Raw genomic sequence first — 21,426 nt, forward strand, 5'->3', positions numbered from 1 at the left:
ACAGAACGTAATCTTTAATTCCTGGAGACTCCAGGTCAGTCCTGGAGGGTTGGCTTTACACTTAGCCTGGGCTCTGCCCACCACTGAGAGGGATCACAGGCAGGCAGTAAAAGCTCCAGCCAGTCTATGTTCTGGAGCAATCTTGCCAGGGAGCACTGGATCCCCTGATGTCCTGAGTGAAGGATGGTATGGGCCAAGCACAACAGCCTGCGGCAGCACCTCTGGGGAGCTATCAGCTACCTCCTGATGCCCTGAGGTTGTGTTCCCTGGGAAACCTGTTCCTGGCACAGGACTCCCTCTCACACAGGAATCTTCCCCTGCTCTCCTCAAGAGGGTGACAGTGCTGTGGCCAGTCAGGGCCCTCCCATTCTGAAATTCAGTTGCTGGGCAAGGAGTGGGAGCTGTGCATCCGCACTGGCTGGGATCTGAGTCCCAGCACTACTTGGCTGTGACTCAGTTTCCCCACCTGTCGACAGAGTCTCAGCCATGCCCCAACAAGCACATTCCCCCAAGCCACAGGCAGCAGCTTGTTAGCCCATCATTTGAGGTCAGGATTGGGGGGTGAGAGGGTGGGGAAGGACTAGGACACTTGAGCAGTGTCTGGCCAGTTGGGAAGCTTTTCCCATCAGCAGCACTGCAGGGAGCTGATTCTGCTCCCCATCCCCTTTGTGCCCCTCCTGGGCCTCCCCATCTCAGGTAGATCCTTGCTACAGGCCCTGTGGCCAAGGGTCCTGACACGGCCCTCGTGATTACATATTCACTGGGCACAAACTGAGCCAGTTCTAGCACATCAGGCCATACAAGAGTCACCGCAGACCCTTGTCCCAGTGCCCCTGGACCCATTTCCCAGCCTGCTGTACAGGATAATAAAGCATTTGCTCAGTGCACAGCCTGTGAATGGGCTACCCCAGCACAAGAGGGTTGATAGCAGATGCTGCCCATCACACCACACAGAGCCACAGGGACACTGGCCCCACACAGGCATTCCCCTGGGCTGGACCATCACCAAGGTAACTCTTTGGTGGTCCCATTTAAAGTCCATGTGTCACGGAGTCACCAGGCGATGCTCTGGAACTGCTCCCCACCAAGCCAGGCAGGACTTTGGGGAGCCTCCTCTCCCTTGGAGCAGACTTGTTCAGGGCAAGAAGCTCACACGTCTACACCTCCTGGGTCTCTCCTTGGAGCATTCAGCATCCTCTGCCCCTCCGTGCGCTTCCCACAGCGAGTCCACCCCAGCGGGGTCCTGGGGGGGCCACAGGGTCCTGCACCCCCACTTTGCAGTCAGACGTGACTCTCAGCCAGCCAATAACACAGAGGTTTATTCGATGACAGGAACAGGGTCTAAAACAGAGCTTGTAGGTACAGAGAACCAGACCCCTCAGCCGGGTCCATTCTGGGAGGCAGTGAGCCAGACCCCCACGTCTGCACTTCACTCCTCGACCCCAGCCAGCTCCAGACTAACAACCCCTCCCAGCCCCTCCTCTCTGCTCAGCCCCTTTCCCGGGCCAGGAGGTCACCTGATCCCTTTGTCTCCAACACCTTCAGCTGGCACCTTTGCAGGGGAGGTGCCCAGGCCATCAGTTGCTAGGAGACAGAGTGTCAGGCATTTAGGTGCACTGGCCCTTTGCTCTGCCAGATACTTAAGAACTGCCATGGGGACACTGAGGCACCAACACAGTACTCAGAGAAAACATTAAGAACTTTCCCAGTTCGTCACATCCATTAAGAACTTTCCCAGTTCGTCACATCTCTCCCCCCTTCGAGACCGAACTGAGCGAGGTCACTCCAGCCAGTGACCTGGGGAAGTTCGAACCCACCAACTTTCCCATGGATGCCCCAGCATCTCTCCCATTCCTTGGTGTGAGTTACACCAGGACAGTCCAGTCTCACGCCCTCCCTTAGGTCGGGTGTGCTTGATGGCACTTGCAGGCCGTATGTGGGAAGGTTTATGTGACTTGAACCCTTTTGCCACCCCAGTACCCCTGGGGTTCAAACTGGGACAGGGTCTTCTCCCAGCACTCTGGGCTGCAATTCAGGCTCTCTTGGTTAAGAGCCCCCATCTTGGCCTTGGCCAGCTCTGGGCTTGGGCAGCTGCTTCCCACTTTGTGGCCCAGATACAACACCTCTGCCATCCCCAACTTACACTTTCCAGCTTTTAATGTCAGTCCCACCTCCTTGAGGCAGCCCAGCCCCCTCTTCACCTGGGACACCTGTTCCTCCCAGGTCTGGCTAAAGATGCACATGTTATCAGTGTCTGCCAGGGCCAAGTTCTCCATCGCCCTCTGCTTGTCTAGAATCTCCCCAGGCCTAGGCACGGGGTCGGCATCGGACACTGTGATGGCTTTAAGCTTCTGATAGCCCCCATAAAAGCAGATCATCCTGTCTACCTTGGGGATCAGCCCCATGGGTGAGGCCCATGGGCTGTAAAACGGCTGGATCCTATCTAAAGCCAGCATGTTCCTGACCTCTCTCTCCAGGATCTGGGTTGCTTTCCCAGTGACTCTGAACGGGGAACACCTGATGGGGAGATTGGGTCCCACCTTGGGGAAGAGATCCCGCTGGGGGTCTTCCCCCTTCTCCATCCAATCCTCCCCCTTCAGGTCCAGGGGTCCCCTCACTCTCCTCCCATCCAGCAGCTCAAATGGGAAGAACCCTGTGGATTCCTGGGGCACTATCAGCTGCCTCCTGGTTCCCCCCAGTTCTACTTCCCCTTGTGGAGCCCATTCCCGGTACAGGAATCCCTTCTCCTGCAGGACTCTGTTCCTGCAGCCTTCCCCAAGGGGGTTTGCAGCGCTGTGGCCAGCAAGTTCCCTCAGCTTCTCCAAGGAGGGATCCTTCTGCAGCTCGATCTGGGATTCAGCAGCTGGGGCAGGGAGTGGGACCTGTTCCCTCTCGCTGGCTGGGCCTGGGGTCACAGCCCCCCTGAGCCCTGTCCCTGGTAGCTCCCTCCCTGCTGTGTAATCACTTCCCAGCAGCACGTCTGGACCAGGCAAACCTGGTTGGCAGCTGACTTGCCCTGCCTGAGTGTCCCCCCACTCAGCTGGGATCTCAGCTCCTCCTGTGCTCAGCGCTGCCCTTGCTGTCCCAGTGGGGACAGGCAGCGAGCTGCTTGCTTTGGTCACAGCATCAGAGTCAACCTTAGCCCTCTCTCCGGTGTGCAGGGGGGCGGGGAGCATCTCTCCCTCCCACTCAGCCCCAGGGGGCTGGTTACAGGTAGGCAGGTATCCTGAGCCCAGCAGCCCCTCCCCCCTGCCAGCCAGGTCATTTGCATTTTCACTGACCATTTCCATCCTAGCCAATTGGTTCCCTGGATTTGAATTCAAACCCTCGGCCATTACAGGAGCGGGGCCTGGATCCTGTCCCAAGGTGAGACAGTCACCCCCCAACAGGGCCTCCCAGCTGATATCCTGGAGAACCCCAACTACCAGCCAGCCCAACCCCTCCTGGGTCTGCACAGGGATCTGGGCCATAGGCCGGGCGAGGGGCTTCACCCCAGGGAACTTCACCCAGGTCCCACAGTCCCTCAGCATCTGGGGCTGCACCACCACAGTTCTCTCTGTCCCAGGGTCTCGCCCCTGCAGGCGTGTTTCCCCACTGACCCCTGGGCAGCCCTCTATGTCTCTCTGCTCCACCATCACCAGTCCATGCTGCTGCTGCTTCTCCTGCATCTTTTCCTCAGGCTCTTGCTCTCTCTCACGGTCCTCTCGCTCTCTCGGGCTCTGCTCCCATCCCATCCGTCTCCAATCTCCTGATGGGGAACCCAGTCGTGAAGACCCTCGTCTGATTGGGGACCAGACTCCCGGGGATGCCTGGCTGCTGCTCCAGCCGCTCCCAGATCCTCTTGTGACCCCATCTGGTTCAGGAATCTGCTCCTCAGAGCAGTCCTCTTCCTCCAACTGCACGATTAACTGTGCCTTGGTGAACTTCCTCATGCGTAACCCTCTCTTTGTGCACAGGATCACAATGTCCTTCTTAAGGAGATGGTGATAGGCCATCACTTCACCGTTCCCAAGTGGCTCTGGACTCACAGGCCTGTGTGCTCTTGGCTCCCTCATGGTTTCCAGGAAGAATCCCTGGTGTGCCAGCCCTTCTTGTGATCACCACCTCTTTGCCAGGGTCGAGCTGCAGACTCCTCCGCCCCTGGGACTGCTCGCTGCAGTCCTCAGGGGGACCCCGTTACTCAAACAGTCCTTCTCGCTGGTCACACACTCCCAGAGGTTAACCGCCCCCTGAAACCGTCCCTCTCTGAGCCTTCAGCACGCCTGGTCCTCATTATCCCTCCTTTGTTTTACTGCTCCCCAGTCACTTACTGCAAGCAGCGACATTCACAGGGTGCAGTACATGCCACTGCTGCCACCAGTTGTCACGGAGTCACTGGGCGATGCTCTGGAACTGCTCCCCACCAAGCCAGTCAGGACTTTGGGGAGCCTCCTCTCCCTTGGAGCAGACTTGTTCAGGGCAAGAAGCTCACACGTCTTCACCTCTTGGGTCTCTCCTTGCAGCATCAGCATCCTCTGCCCCTCCGTGCACTTCCCACAGCGAGCCCACCCAGGCGGGGTCCAGGGGAAGCCACAGGTCCTGCACCCTCACTTTGCAGTCAGATGTGACTCAGCCAGCCAATAAAACAGAGGTTTATTCAATGACAGGAACAGGGTCTAAAACAGAGCTTGTAGATACAGCAAACCAGACCCCTCAGCCGGGTCCATTCTGGGGGGCAGTGAGCCAGACCCCCCACATCTGCCCTCCACTCCTCGACCCCAGCCAGCTCCAGACTAACAACCCCTCCCAGCCCCTCCTCTCTGCTCAGCTCCTTTCCCGGGCCAGGAGGTCACCTGATCCCTTTGTCTCCAACACCTTCAGCTGGCACCTTTGCAGAGGAGGGGCCCAGGCCATCAGTTGCTAGGAGACAGAGTGCCAGGCATTTAGGTGCACTGGCCCTTTGCTCTGCCAGATACTTAAGAACTGCCATGGGGACACTGAGGCACCAACACAGTATTCAGAGAAAACATTAAGAACATTCCCAGTTCGTCACACCATGCATCGATGAAGTGGGTTTTTTACCCACGAAAGCTTATGCCCAAATAAATGGGTTAGTCTCTAAGGTGCCATAAGGACTCCTTGGTTTTTTTTGCTGATACAGTCTAACACAGCTACCCCTCTGTAGTGACATCTGCGCCATCATGGCATTTGGGGAAAGAGTCTCCCAGCACGGGAGTAACTGCCACATTCCCGCCCCTGGGCCTGGTGCACACCCCAAAACCGTTTCTGCGAAGCCACCGGAATCAGGCTGAACTTGTGCAGTGGAGTCTCTTTGACCTGTTCCTAGTGCGGCTCTGTGGTTTGGGAGGGAGTGCTGGGGCGAGAGTGGAGCTGGGCTGCCCAGCCTGATGCAAACAGCAAGCCTTGTGCCAGGGCCTGCGGTAGGGATTACCGTCTCCCCCGCCCCATTGGTATCTAGGCTCCCTGCAGAACCTGCGTCCCATGGTCCTGCCCCATGTACTAGTGGAGGACCTCGCGCTCCAGCTTGGCTCCAGACTTGGGTCATGCTGTTGCTGCTGCTTACCCTGCGCTCCCTCTTGTTTGCGCTGGTTCTCACAGTCGGCCAGTTTCTGTTGCGCCAGCTGAAGGACCTTCACGCTCAGTGCCAGAGCTGGGAACTGGGCTGTGGGGATGCCCTGTGGCTGGTGCTACTGCCCCTCTTGTCTTTGGTGTCTCTTAGACCCCGGCCTGAGGCTAGGCCCCAGTTCCTGGCCTGATCAGCGTTCCCCAGCCCTGCAGTCAGCTGTGCCTCATTTAACATGCTCTCTCCCTGCTCTGCTCTGCTCTGCTCTGGGAGGCGGGGGTGGGGGGGACGGACACCATTTTCTGGCTAGTTCCTTTGGCTAATCTTTTTATTGCTGCAAGTCCTGGCAGGTGCTTTCAGCATCCCATTGTCTCTGCAGGGTTCCCATTGAGATGGGTGGGTTCCAGGCAGTCCCTCATGACCCCGTCCCACCTCCCCACAGACAATTACAAGACTCTGTGCTGCCCTAGGGGCTGCACTGTAACCCTTCTGTACCCACTGGGGAGCAGCATCAGGGTGATCCGCACAAGTAGTCCATCAACAGTTCATACCTATATTATGGACGATTCCCACATTTGTCACACACTTCCTTTGGTGGGCCGGCTAATCAGATTGAGGGCCGGTTCCCCCCTTTGGTGGGTGTCATGGACTCACAGATCATGCTCCCGTGCCCCCTGAGCCTTAGCACGTCTGTCTCTGCCTTGGGCCCCCTCAGGGAGTCCACGTGCTCTGGACCCCCGGGGCCTCCACCCTCCGAAGGGGACGATGCAACCCTGTTCTCTGGACCGGAGTGACTCTCAGCCAGCATAAAACAGGAGGGTTTATTGGGAGTTGAACCCAGCACAGGAAACTCTCAGGGCCTCAGGCCTGGACTCTCTCAGCCCAGCACATCCCAGTCTCCCTGCAGCCAGGGGGGCTCTGCTCCCCCTCTCCAATCCAGAGCCCCCCTGCTTCCCAGCTTGGCATCTGAGATCCCCAGCCTCAAGCACCACCTCTGTCCATTGTCTTCTCTCCAGGGAAACAGGGTCGTAAACTCCATGCCTGGGCTTCCCCTCTTCTGTCCTCTGGCCTCCTCTGGCTGGAACTGGCTGGTCAGGTCACTGGGGTCCTCTCTTCGCAGCCCATTGTCCTCCCACTGGCCAGAACCAGCGGCAACTCCTGAGCTGGGTCTCCAGGTCACCAGTCACTGGGGTCTTCATCCTCCAGGCCCTCGGCCGGGGTCCCAAGTTCCCTCTCCAGTCCTCTGCACCAACAAACTCCCTCTCCCCTCACCTTGTTAAACCAGTAACACCCAGGAACACTGAATCCCCCTCCCTCTGCATACCAACCATTGGAAAACAAAGTGAATCCCCCATAGGAAACAAGGAAAATAAGAAACTCCCCCACGTCATCACAGTGGGCCAGCCAGGCTTGGGTTGGGGACCAGTTGCTCCCTGTGGTGAGCCAACCGGGCTGAGATGGGGGGCCGGTTCCCTGTGTGCTGGAGTGACCAGGCTGGAATGGGAAGGGTTCCATGCCAGGCAGGCTGCCAGCGCTCCATCTCCCCGGCAGGTCTGGCGTAAATGTAAGATGCGCATCTTCACGGTGGCACAGATGGACGATAACAGCATCCAGATGAAGAAGGACCTGACGACGTTCCTGTACCACCTACGCATCACGGCTGAGGTGGAGGTGGTGGAGATGGTGAGAGCTCTCGCACGGCCCAGCCCCAGCCTGGCCCAGCTCCCTGGCCTTTTGGCTGGCCACTGGCTTGGGCCTTGTGCATAGTCGCTGCCCTGAGAGCTGGGTGCGGAGCTGCCCATGCCGAGCACTGGGGTCCCCAAGGGGCTGCAGGGGAAGGGCCACACAGGTGTTTTCTTGGTAACAGGGGGCACTTGCCCATGTGCCTGGTGGTTCTGGGGCCCAGGGCTGCTGGGCACCCGAGCCCTGGGCTTGTGGCCGTGCCTCAGGCTGAGCCGGGGGCGCTGTGTGGTCTGAGCTCCCTCCCTGGGTGATGGTGCATCCTGTCCCTGCAGCATGAGAGCGACATCTCGGCCTACACCTACGAGAAGACCCTGGTGATGGAGCAGCGCTCACAGATCCTCAAGCAGATGCACCTCACCAAGACTGAGCGGGAGCGAGAGGTAACTGGGCTCCCTGGGCGAGGTCTCTGCCCAGGGCAGGTTGTCCGCCCCAAAACGCTGGGGCCTGCGCCCCCAGGGGGCAGCAGCTTTGCCATGTCAGCTGGGCCCTTTGAGCCATGGGGGCTGCTCATAATTGTGGTGCAGGCTCTGCAGCTGGGGTTGGTCCTGAGACCCCTGAGCAGTGACCCCTCCAGCCAGCCCTGAGCTCCCCCAGCAGTGACCCCCCCGGCCAGCCCTGCGCTCCCCCAGCAGTGACCCCTCCAGCCAGCCCTGAGCTCCCCCAGCAGTGACGACCCCCTCCGGCCAACCCTGAGCTCCCCCAGCAGTGACCCCCCCCAGCCAGCCCTGAGCTCCCCCAGCAGTGACCCCCCCCAGCCAGCCCTGAGCTCCCCCAGCAGTGACCCCCCCCGGCCAGCCCTGAGCTCCCCCAGCAGTGACCCCCCCGGCCAGCCCTGAGCTCCCCTAGCAGTGACACCCCCCCGGCCTGTCCTAGGCTCCCCCCAGCAGTGACACCCCCCTGGCTGCCCTGAGCTCCCCCAGCAGTGACCCCCCCCCCCGGCCAGCCCTGAGCTCCCCCAGCAGTGACCCCCCCCGGCCAGCCTTGAGCTCCCCCAGCAGTGACACCCCCCCGGCCTGTCCTAGGCTCCCCCCAGCAGTGACACCCCCCTGGCTGCCCTGAGCTCCCCCAGCAGTGACCCCCCCCCGGCCAGCCCTGAGCTCCCCCAGCAGTGACCCCCCCCCGGCCAGCCCTGAGCTCCCCCAGCAGTGACCCCCCTGGCCTGCCCTGAGCTCCCCCAGCAGTGACCCCCCCCCGGCCAGCCCTGAGCTCCCCCAGCAGTGACCCCCCCCGGCCTGTCCTCGGCTCCCCCCAGCAGTGACACCCCCCTGGCCTGCCCTGAGCTCCCCCCAGCAGTGACACCCCCCTGGCCTGCCCTGAGTTCCCCCAGCAGTGACACCCCCCTGGCCTGCCCTGAGTTCCCCCAGCAGTGACACCCCCCCGGCCTGTCCTGGGCTCCCCCAGCAGTGACACCCCCCTGGCCTGCCCTGAGCTCCCCCCAGCAGTGACCCCCCTGGCCAGCCCTGAGCTCCCCCAGCAGTGACCTCCCTGGCCAGCCCTGAGCTCCCGCAGCAGTGACACCCCCCCCCCGGCCTGCCCTGAGCTCCCCCCAGCAGTGACCCCCTGGCCAGCTCTGAGCTCCCCCCAGCAGTGACCCCCCCTGGTCAGCCCTGAGCTCCCCCCAGCAGTGACCCCCCTCTGGCCAGCCCCGAGCTCCCCCAGCAGTGACCCCTCCAGCCAGCCCTGAGCTCCCCCAGCAGTGACACCCCCCCCGGCCTGTCCTGAGCTCCCCCCAGCAGTGACTCCACGGCCAGCTCTGAGCTCCCCCCAGCAGTGACCCCCCCTGGTCAGCCCTGAGCTCCTCCAGCAGTGACTCCCTCCGGCCTGTCCTCAGCTCCCCCCAGCAGTGACCCCCCCCCGGCCTGTCCTCGGCTTCCCATAGCAGTGACACCCCCCTGGCCTGCCCTGAGCTCCCCCCAGCAGTGACCCCCCCTGGCCAGCCCTGAGCTCCCCCAGCAGTGACCCCCTGCCCCACCAAACCAGACCTGAACTCTTTTCCCTCTGGCCAGCCTTGAGTTGCCCTTGGCTGTGCCGCCCTCAGTGTCCCCCTGTGACGATGCGGTTCTGGTGGGACCCAACTGAGAGTGCCAATTCAGGACCAATTGCTTAAACAGGGCAGTCACAGCCCTAGGTTGGGGGTTTTCCACCTCTAAGGCAAACCAAACCAGCCAGACAAAGAAGACTTCGGTTTTACCCCACTGGCTAACCACAAGTCACACAAGCAATTTCCTTGGACACTCCAGTGTCCCAGTATCACCACCAGTGCCACCCGTCCTGGGGATAAATGGTTATGAAAACCAACACCCCAATAAAAGAAAAAAGTTCTCTCGATCCCAAAGAATCAAGCCCCAGACCCAGGTCAACATACACATCAGATCTTACCCACAAATCACGCTGTTTCCAATCCTTTAGAAATCTAAAGGTTTATTATAAAAGGAAAAAGATAGAGATGAGAGCTAGAACTGGTTAAATTGAATCAATTCCATACAGTAATGGCAAAGTTCTTAGTTCAGCCTTGTAGCAGTGATGAAATAAAGTGTAGGTTTAAATCAAGTCTCTGGAGAACATCCCCCGCTGGGATGGGTCATCAGTCCCTTGTTCAGAGCTTCAGTTTGTAGCAAAGTCCCTCCAGAGGTAAAAACCAGGACTGAAGACAAGATAGAGATGAGGCATCAGCCTTATATAGGCACTTCCAGGTGTAAGAACACTTCTTTGTTTTTACTGTGGAAAATTACAGCAAAATGGAATCTGGAGTCACATGGGCAAGTTCCTGCACACCCTGCTGAGTCACAAGGCGTATCTGCCTCCTCTCAATGGGTCAGTTCTGTAGCTGATGGTCCTTAATGGGCCATCAAGCAGGCTGGGCAGAGCTAACACCAGCTTGTCTGGGATGTCTCCCAGAAACACAGCACAAATTTGAAATACAGACAGTATACAGTATACAGCCAATACTTATAACTTCAACTACACAATGATACAGACATACAGACAGCATAATCATAACCAGCAACCCATAACCTGGTCTTAGACACCTTATATGACCCCCTTTACATAAGATTTGGTGCCACTACAGGATCTTGGTTGCAAGATCTATATGTCCCAGTTTATATCAATAACGTCACACTCCCATCACCGGGTAGGGCAGGGACGGAGTAGCTCGAGTGGGCTCTGTGCTGAACCTGCTCCCCACCAAGATCCCAGCTGGATGTACCCTGCAGGGACCCCCCTGGTCTCTGGCCAGTGGCAAGTTGGGTTTGCTCAGTGACCTCCCATCTCCATCCCTCCCCACACAGATTCAGAGCATTACAGACGAGTCCCGCGGCTCCATCCGGCGCAAGAACCCTGCCAACACCCGGCTGCGGCTGAGCGTCCCAGAGGAGCAGGTGGGCGACAGCGAGGAGAAGCCGGAGGAGGAGGTAAGGCTGCATGCTGGGAGGGGGCTGAGCCCCACAGGATGGGGAGCTGGAGGTCTGATGCTGCAGAACTGGGGGTGTTATAGGTGCGAGCACCAAGAGGACCAAGTGCTGGGGGGCCAAAGGGAACTATGGAGTCTGTCACGGAGTTCCTGGGCGATGCTCTGGACCTGCTCCCCACAAAGCCAGGCCGGACTTTGGGAGCCTCCTCTCCCTCGGAGCAGACTGTCTCCAGGGCAAGAAGCTCACACGTCTTCACCTTCTGGGTCTCTCCTTGGAGCATTCAGCATCCTCTGCCCCTCCGTGCGCTTCCCACAGCGAGCCCGCCCAGCAGGGTCCTGGGGAAGCCACAGGGTCCTGCACCCCCACTGCGCAGTCAGACGTGACTCTCAGCCAGCCAGTAAAACAAAGGTTTATTCGATGACAGGAACAGGGTCTAAAACAGAGCTTGTGGGTACAGAGAACCGGACCCCTCAGCCGGGTCCATTCTGGGGCCCAGCGAGGCAGACCACCTCGTCTGCCCTCACTTCCCGTCCCCAGCCAGCCCCAAACTGAAACCTCCTCCAGCCCCTCCTCTCTGGCCTTTGTCTCTTTCCCGGGCCAGGAGGTCACCTGACCTCTTTGTTCTCCCACACCTTTAGCATCCCCTTGCAGTGGGGGGAAGGGCCCGGGCCATTAGTTGCCAGGGGACAGAGGGTCGGCCAGAAACTGAGGCACCCACACGGTATTCAGGGGAAACATTAAGAACAGCCCCACTTTGTCACAGAGGCAGTGAACAGCAGGGTGGGGCTGAGTACTGCAGGGCGGGGGCTGGCAGGGCCAAGTGACATGGGCCTGGGGCACCAGGGGTCTGGCAGGATGGGGGGCTGGGAAGACCCCTCCCCGCTCTCACCCACTTCCTCTGTGCAGGTGCAGCTCATCCATGATAAGAACGCCACGGCCTTCTCCAGCAGCCCCCAGTCACCTGGTGACGAGGCGGAGACAGCCCCGGAGAAGGTGCATCTCACCTGGACCAAGGAAAAGTCTGTTGCAGAGAAGACCAAGAGCAAGAGCCCCGTCAGCCCAGAAAGCATCAAGGACTTCTTCAGCATGAAGCCGTAAGCTGCACCCCCCATCAGACACCAGTACCCAGCCGAGCCAGGCAGCCAGCCCAGCGGGCCTGTCCCAGGCAGCGTTGGCATGGGCCTGCCTGTGTCCGTGCTGGAGCCAAGCCTGGGAGCTGGCAGACGGAGGCCAGGGAGCTCCTGGCCAAAGCCGGCTCCAGCTTTTTTGCCGCCCCAAGTGGCGAAGCCAAAAGAAAAGAAAAAGCCGCGATCAGCGGCACTTCAGTGGCAGCTCCACCGCGCCACATCATTCTTCAGCGGCAATTCGGCAGCGGGTCCTTTGCTCCGAGAGGGACTGAGGGACCCGCCGCCGAAGACCCGGACATGCTGCCCCTTTCCATTGGCCGCCCCAGGCACCTGCTTCCTTTGCTGGTGCAGATCTGGACTGCGCAGGGCAGGGGTGGAGCCGGTGGAGACCAGCACAGCACTGTGCCCAGGGCTGCTGGGAAGGGAGAGGCTGGCAGACGTGGGAGCGGAGCAGTGAAGGGGAGCATGTGCTGCAGGGGGTGGGGGCCAGGGCAAGGCAACGCGGTGCTGATGTGCTCTCTCTCTCTTTCCCCTGTGCTGCCACAGGGAGTGGGAGAACCTGTAAGTCCGAGTTGTATGTGTGTGTCCCATGTGCCAGCGCCGAGGGGAGCAGGTGGGGGCTGTGGGATCCTGCTACTCCAGTGCAGGGTCTGCACCCCACATTGCCCCCTGCTGGGGGTCCTCGCCTGCTCCACACACTGCCCCCTGCTGGGGGCCTTCACCTACACCCCACATTGCCCTCTGCCGGGGGTCCTTGCCTGCTCCCCACACCACTCCCTGATGGGGGCCTTCACCTGCCCCACACATCGCCCCCCTGCTGGGGGGCCTTCACCTGCACCCCACATTGCCCCCTGCTGGGGGTCCTCGCCTGCTCCACACACTGCCCCCTGCTGGGGGCCTTCACCTACACCCCACATTGCCCCCTGCCAGGGGTCCTCGCCTGCCCCACAGACCGCTCGCTCCCTGCCGGGGATCCTCACCTGCCGCACACAGCATTTCCTGCCAACAGAGGGAAGAGACTGAACCTGTCTGGCTGAGCCTGATCAGAGCCCCAGGACTGGCCAGTGCCCCAGGCTTGCCCCATTGGCGGGGGCAGCCAGGGGCCAGCACTGCCTCGGGCACTTCTTGAGAAGTGCAGGAGTTGCTTGTTCTTGGAAGGCCTCCTTCCTGGGTCTGACACAGCTGGGTGGGTGGGGCTTTCTGTGCCCCCCACACCACCACCAGCTCTAAGGGCCTGGGCCCTGCCCTGCCCCCTGAGCCTGTTTCTCCTCCAGGAACCAGTCCAACGTGCGGCGGATGCACACAGCTGTCAAGCTTAACGAGGTGATTGTCAAGAAGTCACAGAACGCCAAGCTAGTCCTGCTGAACATGCCAGGCCCACCCCGCAACCGGAAGGGGGATGAGAACTGTATCCTTTGCTGGCTGCTGGCAGCCGCAAACCCAGCCACATGCCCTGTAAGCCCCCTGCCAGGGGTCCCCGTTTTCCTGCCGTAGGTGTTGCTGGCTCTGGGCTGTGGGGGTCCTAAGGCACCGGCTGAGTGCAGCTGAAGCGAGGAGCCCGGGCGTGGGCAGGCAGTGGGTGCTAGGGATGAGGGGCTGCCCCAGTGGCAACTCCCTGCCCTGCCTGATGCCCCCTCCCACCCACCAGCAGCTGGGGTAGCGCCATCAAACCATGGCAGTGGCTGCCCACTCCCACCACCTGGCAGATTCTCCCACCCTCCCTCACTGAGACAGGTTGGGCCAACGGGGCTGCGGCTGGGCCCAGGCGACCCCTGCCCGCTGCCTGCATGGGAAACACTCACCCCTGGGCATTTCAGCACCAATGCCCAGCTCAGCCATTAGCAACACATCCCCTGCTAGGAAGAGACATATGCCAGCCAGGAACAGACCACAGCCCTACTGTTGGGAGCTCGGGGGCCGGGGTAGGCTCTGGTGTGGGGCAGGGCCCGGGTGCTCGATATGGAGCCAAGCCCGTGTTCTAACTGACTGGCAGAGCCGCAGCATTAGAGCTCACCTCCAGCGAGGCAGAATCAGTGCTCCTGCCTGGAGCAAAGCCCTGGCGGGCCATGGGTCCCAGCCAGCGCGCGGGGGCCAAGTGCTGCCTGTTGTTCCACTATGGGGATTAATCCACTGTGCTCGCCTCCCATCAGCCCCCTGGGGCCAACTACTCTGCCACGGGGGTCCAGGCCTGCCCGTCTCCTGCAGCTGCTAGCTGAGTTAGGCAGCCCTGGGGGAGCTGGTGCAGCACTGGGCAGTGTGTCAATGCACAAGCAGATAGAAACATGGCCAGTGTTAAATGGTGGGCATTAAACTGAAAATACACCCCCGCGCAACACACAGACACTCGTGTGTGTGTACACAGCAACACAAACACAGAGAGCCGTGGGTGTGCACACAGAGACAGCCGTTGGTGTGCACACAGCAACACAAACACAGACAGCTGTGGGTGTGCACACAGCACCACAAACAGGCAGGAGTGTGCGCACACAGTGACACAAAGTCATGAGTGTGCGCACACAGCAACACAAACAGCTGTGGGTGCACACACACAGTGACACAAACAGTCGTGGGTGCACACAAAGTGACAGACACAAGCAGTCGTGGGTGTGCACACACACTGACACAAACACAGCCGTGGGTGCGTGCACACACAGCGGCACAAACAGTCGTGGGTGCACACACACACACACAGAGTGACACAAACAGGCTTGGGTGCACACACAGCGATACAAACACAAACAGTCGTAGGTGTGCACACAGTGACACAAACAGCCGTGGGTGCACACATGGTGACACAAACACAAACAGGTGTGGGTGCACACACAGCGACACAAACAGCCGTGGGTGCACACACAGTGACATAGACACAGTCGTGGGTGTGCACACACAGCAACACAAACACAAACAGTCGTGGGTGCACACACAGTGACACAAACAGTCATGGGTGCACACACAGTGCCACAAACACAAACAGGCGTGGGTGCACACACAGTGACACAAACACAGAAAGCTGTGGGTGTGCACACACAGTGACACAGACAGCCGTGGGTGTGCACACACAGTGACACAAACACAAACAGGCGTGGGGGCACACACAGTGACACAGACACAGACAGCCGTGGGTGTGCACACACAGTGACGCAAACACAAACAGGCGTGGGGGCACACACAGTGACGCAGACACAGACAGCCGTGGGTGTGCACACACAGTGACGCAGACACAAACAGGCGTGGGGGCACACACAGTGACACAAACACAAACAGGCGTGGGTGTGCACACACAGTGACACAAACAAACAGGCGTGGGGGCACACACAGTGACGCAGACAGCTGTGGGTGTGCACACAGTGACGCAAACACAAACAGGCGTGGGGGCACACACAGTGACACAAACACAGATAGTCATGGGTGTGCACAAACAGTGACACAAACACAAACAGGCGTGGGGGCACACACAGTGACACAAACACAGACAGTCGTGGGTGTGCACACACAGTGACGCAGACAGCCGTGGAGGTGCACACACAGTGACGCAGACACAAACAGGCGTGGGGGCACACACAGTGACACAAACACAGGCATGGGTGTGCACACACAGTGATGCAGACAGCCGTGGGTGTGCACACAGTGACACAAACACAAACAGGCGTGGGGGCACACACAGTACCGCAGACAGCCATGGGTGTGCACACACAGTGACGCAGACACAGACAGCCGTGGGTACATACAGTGTGACACAAACACAAACAGTCGTGGGTGTGCACACAGTGACACAAACACAAACAGGTGTGGGTGTGCACACACAGTGATGCAGACAGCCGTGGGTGTGCAACCACAGTGACACAAACAGGCGTGGGGGCACACACAGTGACGCAGACAGCCGTGGGTGTGCACACACAGTGATGCAGACACAGACAGCCGTGGGTGTGCACACACAGTGACGCAGACACAGAAAGTTGTGGGTGTGCACACAGTGACACAAACACAAACAGGCGTGAGGGCACACACAGTGACACAAACACAGACAGTCGTGGGGGGGCACACAGTGATGCAGACAGCTGTGGGTGTGCACACACAGTGACACAAACACAAACAGGCGTGGGGGCACACACAGTGACACAAACACAGACAGTCGTGGGTGTGCACACAGTGACGCAGAGAGCCGTGGGTGTGCACACACAGTGACACAAACAGGCATGGGGGCACACACAGTGACGCAGACACAGACAGCCGTGGGTGTGCACACACAGTGAGGCAAACACAAACAGGCGTGGGGGCACACACAGTGACGCAAACACAGACAGTCATGGGTGTGCACACGGTGACGCAGACACAGACAGCCGTGGGTGTGCACACAGTGACACAAACACAAACAGGCGTGGGGGCACACACAGAGTGACGCAGACAGCCGTGGGTGTGCACACACAGTGACACAAACACAAACAGGTGTGGGGGCACACACAGTGATGCCGACAGCTGTGGGTGTGCACACACAGTGACACAAACACAAACAGCCGTGGGTGTGCACACACAGTGACGCAGACACAGACAGCCGTGGGTGTGCACACACAGTGACGCAGACACAAACAGGCGTGGGTGTGCACACACAGTGACACAAACACAGACAGTCGTGGGTGTGCACACACAGTGACACAAACACAAACAGGCGTGGGTGCACACACAGCGACACAAACAGGCGTGGGTGCACACACAGTGACAAACACAAACAGGTGTGGGTGCACACACACACACACACAGTGACACAAACAGGCGTGGGTGCACACACAGTGACACAAACACAAACAGCCGTGGGTGCACACACAGTGACACAAACACAAACAGCCGTGGGTGCACACACAGTGACACAAACACAAACAGTCATGGGTGCACACACAGTGACACAGACAGCCGTGGGTGTGCAACCACAGTGACCCAAACAGGTGTGGGGGTGCACACACAGTGACGCAAACACAGAAAGCTGTGGGTGTGCACACAGTGCCACAAACACAAACAGGCGTGGGGGCACACACAGTGACACAAACACAGACAGCCGTGGGTGTGCACACACAGTGACACAAACACAAACAGGCGTGGGGGCACACACAGTAACGCAAGCCCAGACAGTCGTGGGTGTGCACACACAGTGACACAAACACAAACAGGCGTGGGGGCACACACAGTGACACAAACACAGACAGTCGTGGGTGTGCACACACAGTGACACAAACACAGACAGTCGTGGGTGTGCACACAGTGACGCAGACAGCTGTGGGTGTGCACACACAGTGACACAAACACAAACAGGCGTGGGGGCACACACAGTGACGCAGACAGCCGTGGGTGTGCACACACAGTGACGCAGACACAGACAGCCGTGGGTGTGCACACACAGTGACACAAACAAAACAGTCGTGGGTGTGCACACACAGTGACGCAGACAGCTGTGGGTGTGCACACAGTGACGCAAACACAAACAGGCGTGGGGGCACACACAGTGACACAAACACAGACAGTCGTGGGTGTGCACAGTGACACAAACACAAACAGGCGTGGGGGCACACACAGTGACACAAACATAGACAGTCGTGGGTGTGCACACAGTGACGCAGACAGCTGTGGATGTGCACACACAGTGACGCAGACACAAACAGGCGTGGGGGCACACACAGTGACACAAACACAAACAGGCATGGGTGTGCACACACAGTGACGCAGACAGCCGTGGGTGTGCACACACAGTGACACAAATAGGCGTGGTGGCACACACACAGTGACGCAGACAGCCGTGGGTGTGCACACACAGTGACGCAGACACAGACAGCCGTCGGTGTGCACACACAGTGACGCAGACACAGACAGCCGTGGGTGCACACACAGTGACACAAACACAAACAGGTATGGGTGCGCACACACAGTGACGCAGACACCCGTGGGTGTGCAACCACAGTGACACAAACAGGCATGGGGGCACACACAGTGACGCAGACAGCTGTGGGTGTGCACACAGTGACGCAAGCACAAACAGGCATGGGGGCACACACAGTGACGCAGACACAGACAGCCGTGGGTGTGCACACACAGTGACGCAGACACAGACAGCCGTGGGTGTGCACACAGTGACACAAACACAAACAGGCGTGGGGGCACACACAGTGACACAAACACAGACAGTCGTGGGGGCACACACAGTGATGCAGACAGCTGTGAGTGTGCACACACAGTGACACAAACACAAACAGGCGTGGGGGCACACACAGTGACACAAACACAGACAGTCGTGGGTGTGCACACAGTGACGCAGACAGCCATGGGTGTGCACACACAGTGACACAAACACAAACAGGCGTGGGGGCACACACAGTGATGCAGATGCAGACAGCCGTGGGTGTGCACACAGGGTGACGCAGACACAGACAGCCATGGGTGTGCAGACACAGTGACACAAACAGGCGTGGGGGCACACACAGTGACACAAACACAGACAGTCGTGATTGTGCACACAGTGACGCAGACAGCTGTGGGTGTGCACATACAGTGACACAAACACAAACAGGCGTGGGGGCACACAGTGACGCAGACACAGACAGCCGTGGGTGTGCACACACAGTGACGCAGACACAGACAGCCGTGGGTGTGCGTCCCGTCCCCCCCACATACCCATCGGTTTCGGGCAGCACCAGCTCCAGTGGCATCTCCCTGTCCTGGTCCCTGGCCCTGCACTGTGAGGGCCCGGCACTGGCAGGTGCGGCATAGCTGATTGGTGGAGGCCTGTGACAGCAGCGCTAACTCAGCCAATCAGTGGTCCAGGTGCTCTGGGCAGGGCAGGTGGCTCTGCTGGCCTGCATGAGCACCCTCCCCCCGTGCTTGCACCTCCTGTGCCAGGGTCTGGGCATGCCCGGGGGCGGGGGGGGGCAGCCCAGGTCATTAGCCAAGTGTGTCCCTGAGCCCGGGAATCCTGCCCTTCTGCTGCTGCCGTGGCCAGGCCAAGCCCAGGCCCTGTGTCTGCCCCATCACCTCGGTCTCCGGCGGGCCCAGCGATGGTGTAGGGTGACCAGACAGCAAGTGTGAACGGGGGTGAGGGGTACTAGGTGCCTGTTTAAAAAAAGCCCCAATTATCGGGCCTGTCCCTATAAAATTGTGCCATCTAGGCCCCCTAGATGGCGCCTGCTGAGCCCTGCCCGGAGCTGGGTCTGGTTTCCACCTTGACAGCCAAATCCCTGCAGACATGGAGTTCCTGGAGGTGCTGACAGAGCACCTGGACCGGGTCATGCTGGTGCGTGGCGGGGGCCGGGAGGTCATCACCATTTACTCCTGAAACGCCAGCTGCTGAGACCCCCACCGACCTCTTTGCACCTGGCTCCTGGGGGGCAGGAGGGCAGGTTCGCTTGTGCTTGGTGCTCAGAAACTTCACCATTCCCCACTCGCTCCATTTGAACTGCAGCCCCCAATAATCCAGGAGCAACCAGCACCAGCGCTGCTGTTCCTCATCGCGCCAGCACAGCCCTGCGGTGGGTGTTTATACAGAGACAGTAGCCCTGAGCCGGAGCCCCACTGGCCTCCGTGTGGGGCAGGAAGCTGAGTTGGCCAGGCTCAGTCAGTGCTTCCGTGGAGCCCCCAGATGGCTGGCGTGGTGCCTTGGCCCCTTGGGCCTAGGCTTCCTACCCCTCGCTCTGCTATTTTTGGACACATTGAGGTTTGTGGGACACGTTTGCTGCCCTGCCCCTGCCCGCCTGCTGACATGCCCTTTGGAGCCCGTTCGCCTGGGCGAGGCCACCTGCATGCTCGCCTCGCCCCACTGCTCCCAGGCGCCTGCAGTACCAGCCACAGGCCCCTCGCCAAGGTGGGCTCAGCAAAGCGCAGCCCCTCCTGCTGCCCATCCCTGGAAACCACAGCCACACCCTGCGGCCCCCGATGTGGTTTGGACAGCTGAGTGCTGTAGGGCAGAGCAGGGAGGAGGCAGGTCCTGCAGCGCATCGGAGCGAAGGACAGCGCCACGCTGCCGTTGTCGTGAGGCGACTTGGATCCACCACCTGGGTGAGAGGGGCCTGGCCTGGCCAGGGGATGCATCCCAGCGGGGGGGGGCGGGGGGCATCAGTGGGGACATGGACTTTGTTTTTCTCCTCCCCCGGACCCCCTGCTCAGCACAAGCCCATGCGGCTGCACCACCCTGACTCACCTGCTCCAGGTGTGGTCTGATTCCGTAACTGCTGTGGGGCCTGTGCTGGGCTGGGGCAGCGCGCTCACTGCAGGCTGTCCACAAGTGCTGCACAGCCCTTGGAACGCACGTCTGGCTAGTGCCACGCACAGCCACGCCACACAGCAGCTCCAGGCGGGAGGCCTACGTCCCTCCCCCACACCATGCATGGGTCCGGGCGTGAGCCCAGCGTCCACGGCATGAACAGCTGGAACGCAGCCTCCCTGTGACCCCCCTGCAGCCTTGTGCCCCCTGAGTCCCCTCCCCCATGGCAACCTCCTCCAAGCCATGTTGCTGCTTCAAGGGCTGCTGAGTAAAGACCATAGGTATTTAAAGTTTATAAATATGCAAATCAGCTCAATCCCACCCACCCCCCCCCCCCCGGGCCCAGCCCAGCCCTGTACCAGCAGCAGGTCACTGACAGTCCCTGTCTGGGATGCCTCCTCCCCAGGTCACATGGGCCCATGAGCAGCTCTGCACCCGCACACGTGGCTGTGGGCTTGTTTGGACATGTCAAACCTTGGTCCCAGCTCCCTCCACCCCCCTCAGCATCTCTCACTTTACTGAGAAACTGAGGTGCTTTTAACCAATGTGAATAGTTCTAGGAACCACAGCGGACGTGGAGGCCGGGAGGGCAGAGGGCTCGCGCAGCCCGGGCGCCTGCCCTGCTGTATATAATGTACATAATACTGTATGTGTATTTTTAAAGTGATCATATTTATGTTCAAAGACCCAGATGAAGTCCATATCTAGAGATCTAGCTCTATGCTGAGAGATGCAAGGAGTCGCTAGGGCCAGTGAATTGCTCCAGCTTTTAGGCTCAGGCTGGGGCCCAAGCCCGTGAGCTCCAAGAGGTTTTGCTGAGGCTGCTCCCTCTGGAGAGAAGGCTGCAGCGTCCCTGGCCTATGGCACGGCCTGTGGGGAGAGCCAGCTCACGGGGGTCATTCTCTTTGAATTTTGCTGCTTAGTCTTTTCAGGGAAAAGAAGTTACAGAATTTTCTGAACTTGTTTCACAGCAGATTTGAGCTTCCAATCTGAGTGTAGCCTGCTCCGGCGGGCCCTCCATGCTGCACCGGCCTCTCCCCCAGCTGAGGGAGCAGCTTTACCGCTCAGATGTGTGGCCCAGACCCGAGCCCCAGACCCACCTCTTAGCCTCCATTGCAGCACTGGGAATGGGACCGTGCAGATTGCCACTGGTGCAGCCCTGTGCCTTCTGCAGGTGGGAGATGGTTCAGAGGCCCATGGCTTGATGCCAGTAAAGGGCTAACGTGGCCACAGCTGACACATCTCGTACAATGAATCCCCTTGGAGAAGGCAGCTGGACCCCTTCTCACAGCTAGCGTTGGCTCCCCATAGCCCCCCTTCCTTTCTGATCCTGCTGCCCTT

The 21,426-nt window shown here is 59.7% G+C and overlaps 1 protein-coding gene and 1 long non-coding RNA gene across 3 annotated transcripts in view; one reads left to right on the forward strand and one right to left on the reverse strand.

The window, feature by feature from the left end:
• SLC12A5 (solute carrier family 12 member 5) overlaps positions 1 to 20,024 on the forward strand; it is a 144,981-nt gene extending 124,957 nt beyond the window's left edge. For both annotated transcript variants that reach the window (XM_050917697.1, XM_050917698.1), the window contains exons 20-26: positions 7,115 to 7,246; positions 7,579 to 7,686; positions 10,597 to 10,719; positions 11,626 to 11,813; positions 12,393 to 12,407; positions 13,121 to 13,254; positions 19,070 to 20,024. In XM_050917697.1, coding sequence (XP_050773654.1) covers positions 7,115 to 7,246; positions 7,579 to 7,686; positions 10,597 to 10,719; positions 11,626 to 11,813; positions 12,393 to 12,407; positions 13,121 to 13,254; positions 19,070 to 19,161 — 792 coding nt within the window. In that variant the 3' untranslated portion in view covers positions 19,162 to 20,024. The remainder of the gene's footprint in view (positions 1 to 7,114; positions 7,247 to 7,578; positions 7,687 to 10,596; positions 10,720 to 11,625; positions 11,814 to 12,392; positions 12,408 to 13,120; positions 13,255 to 19,069) is intronic.
• On the reverse strand, positions 9,711 to 20,103 carry LOC127031052 (uncharacterized). The gene is made up of 3 exons (XR_007768484.1): positions 20,023 to 20,103; positions 11,609 to 11,740; positions 9,711 to 10,024 (listed from the first exon to the last, which is right to left on the reverse strand). It is a non-coding gene; the product is annotated as an uncharacterized LOC127031052 (long non-coding RNA).
• Positions 20,104 to 21,426: the final 1,323 nt, after the last annotated feature.

Source organism: Gopherus flavomarginatus, chromosome 11 (genome assembly GCF_025201925.1).
Source record: "Gopherus flavomarginatus isolate rGopFla2 chromosome 11, rGopFla2.mat.asm, whole genome shotgun sequence".
Taxonomy (NCBI): Eukaryota; Metazoa; Chordata; order Testudines; family Testudinidae; genus Gopherus; species Gopherus flavomarginatus.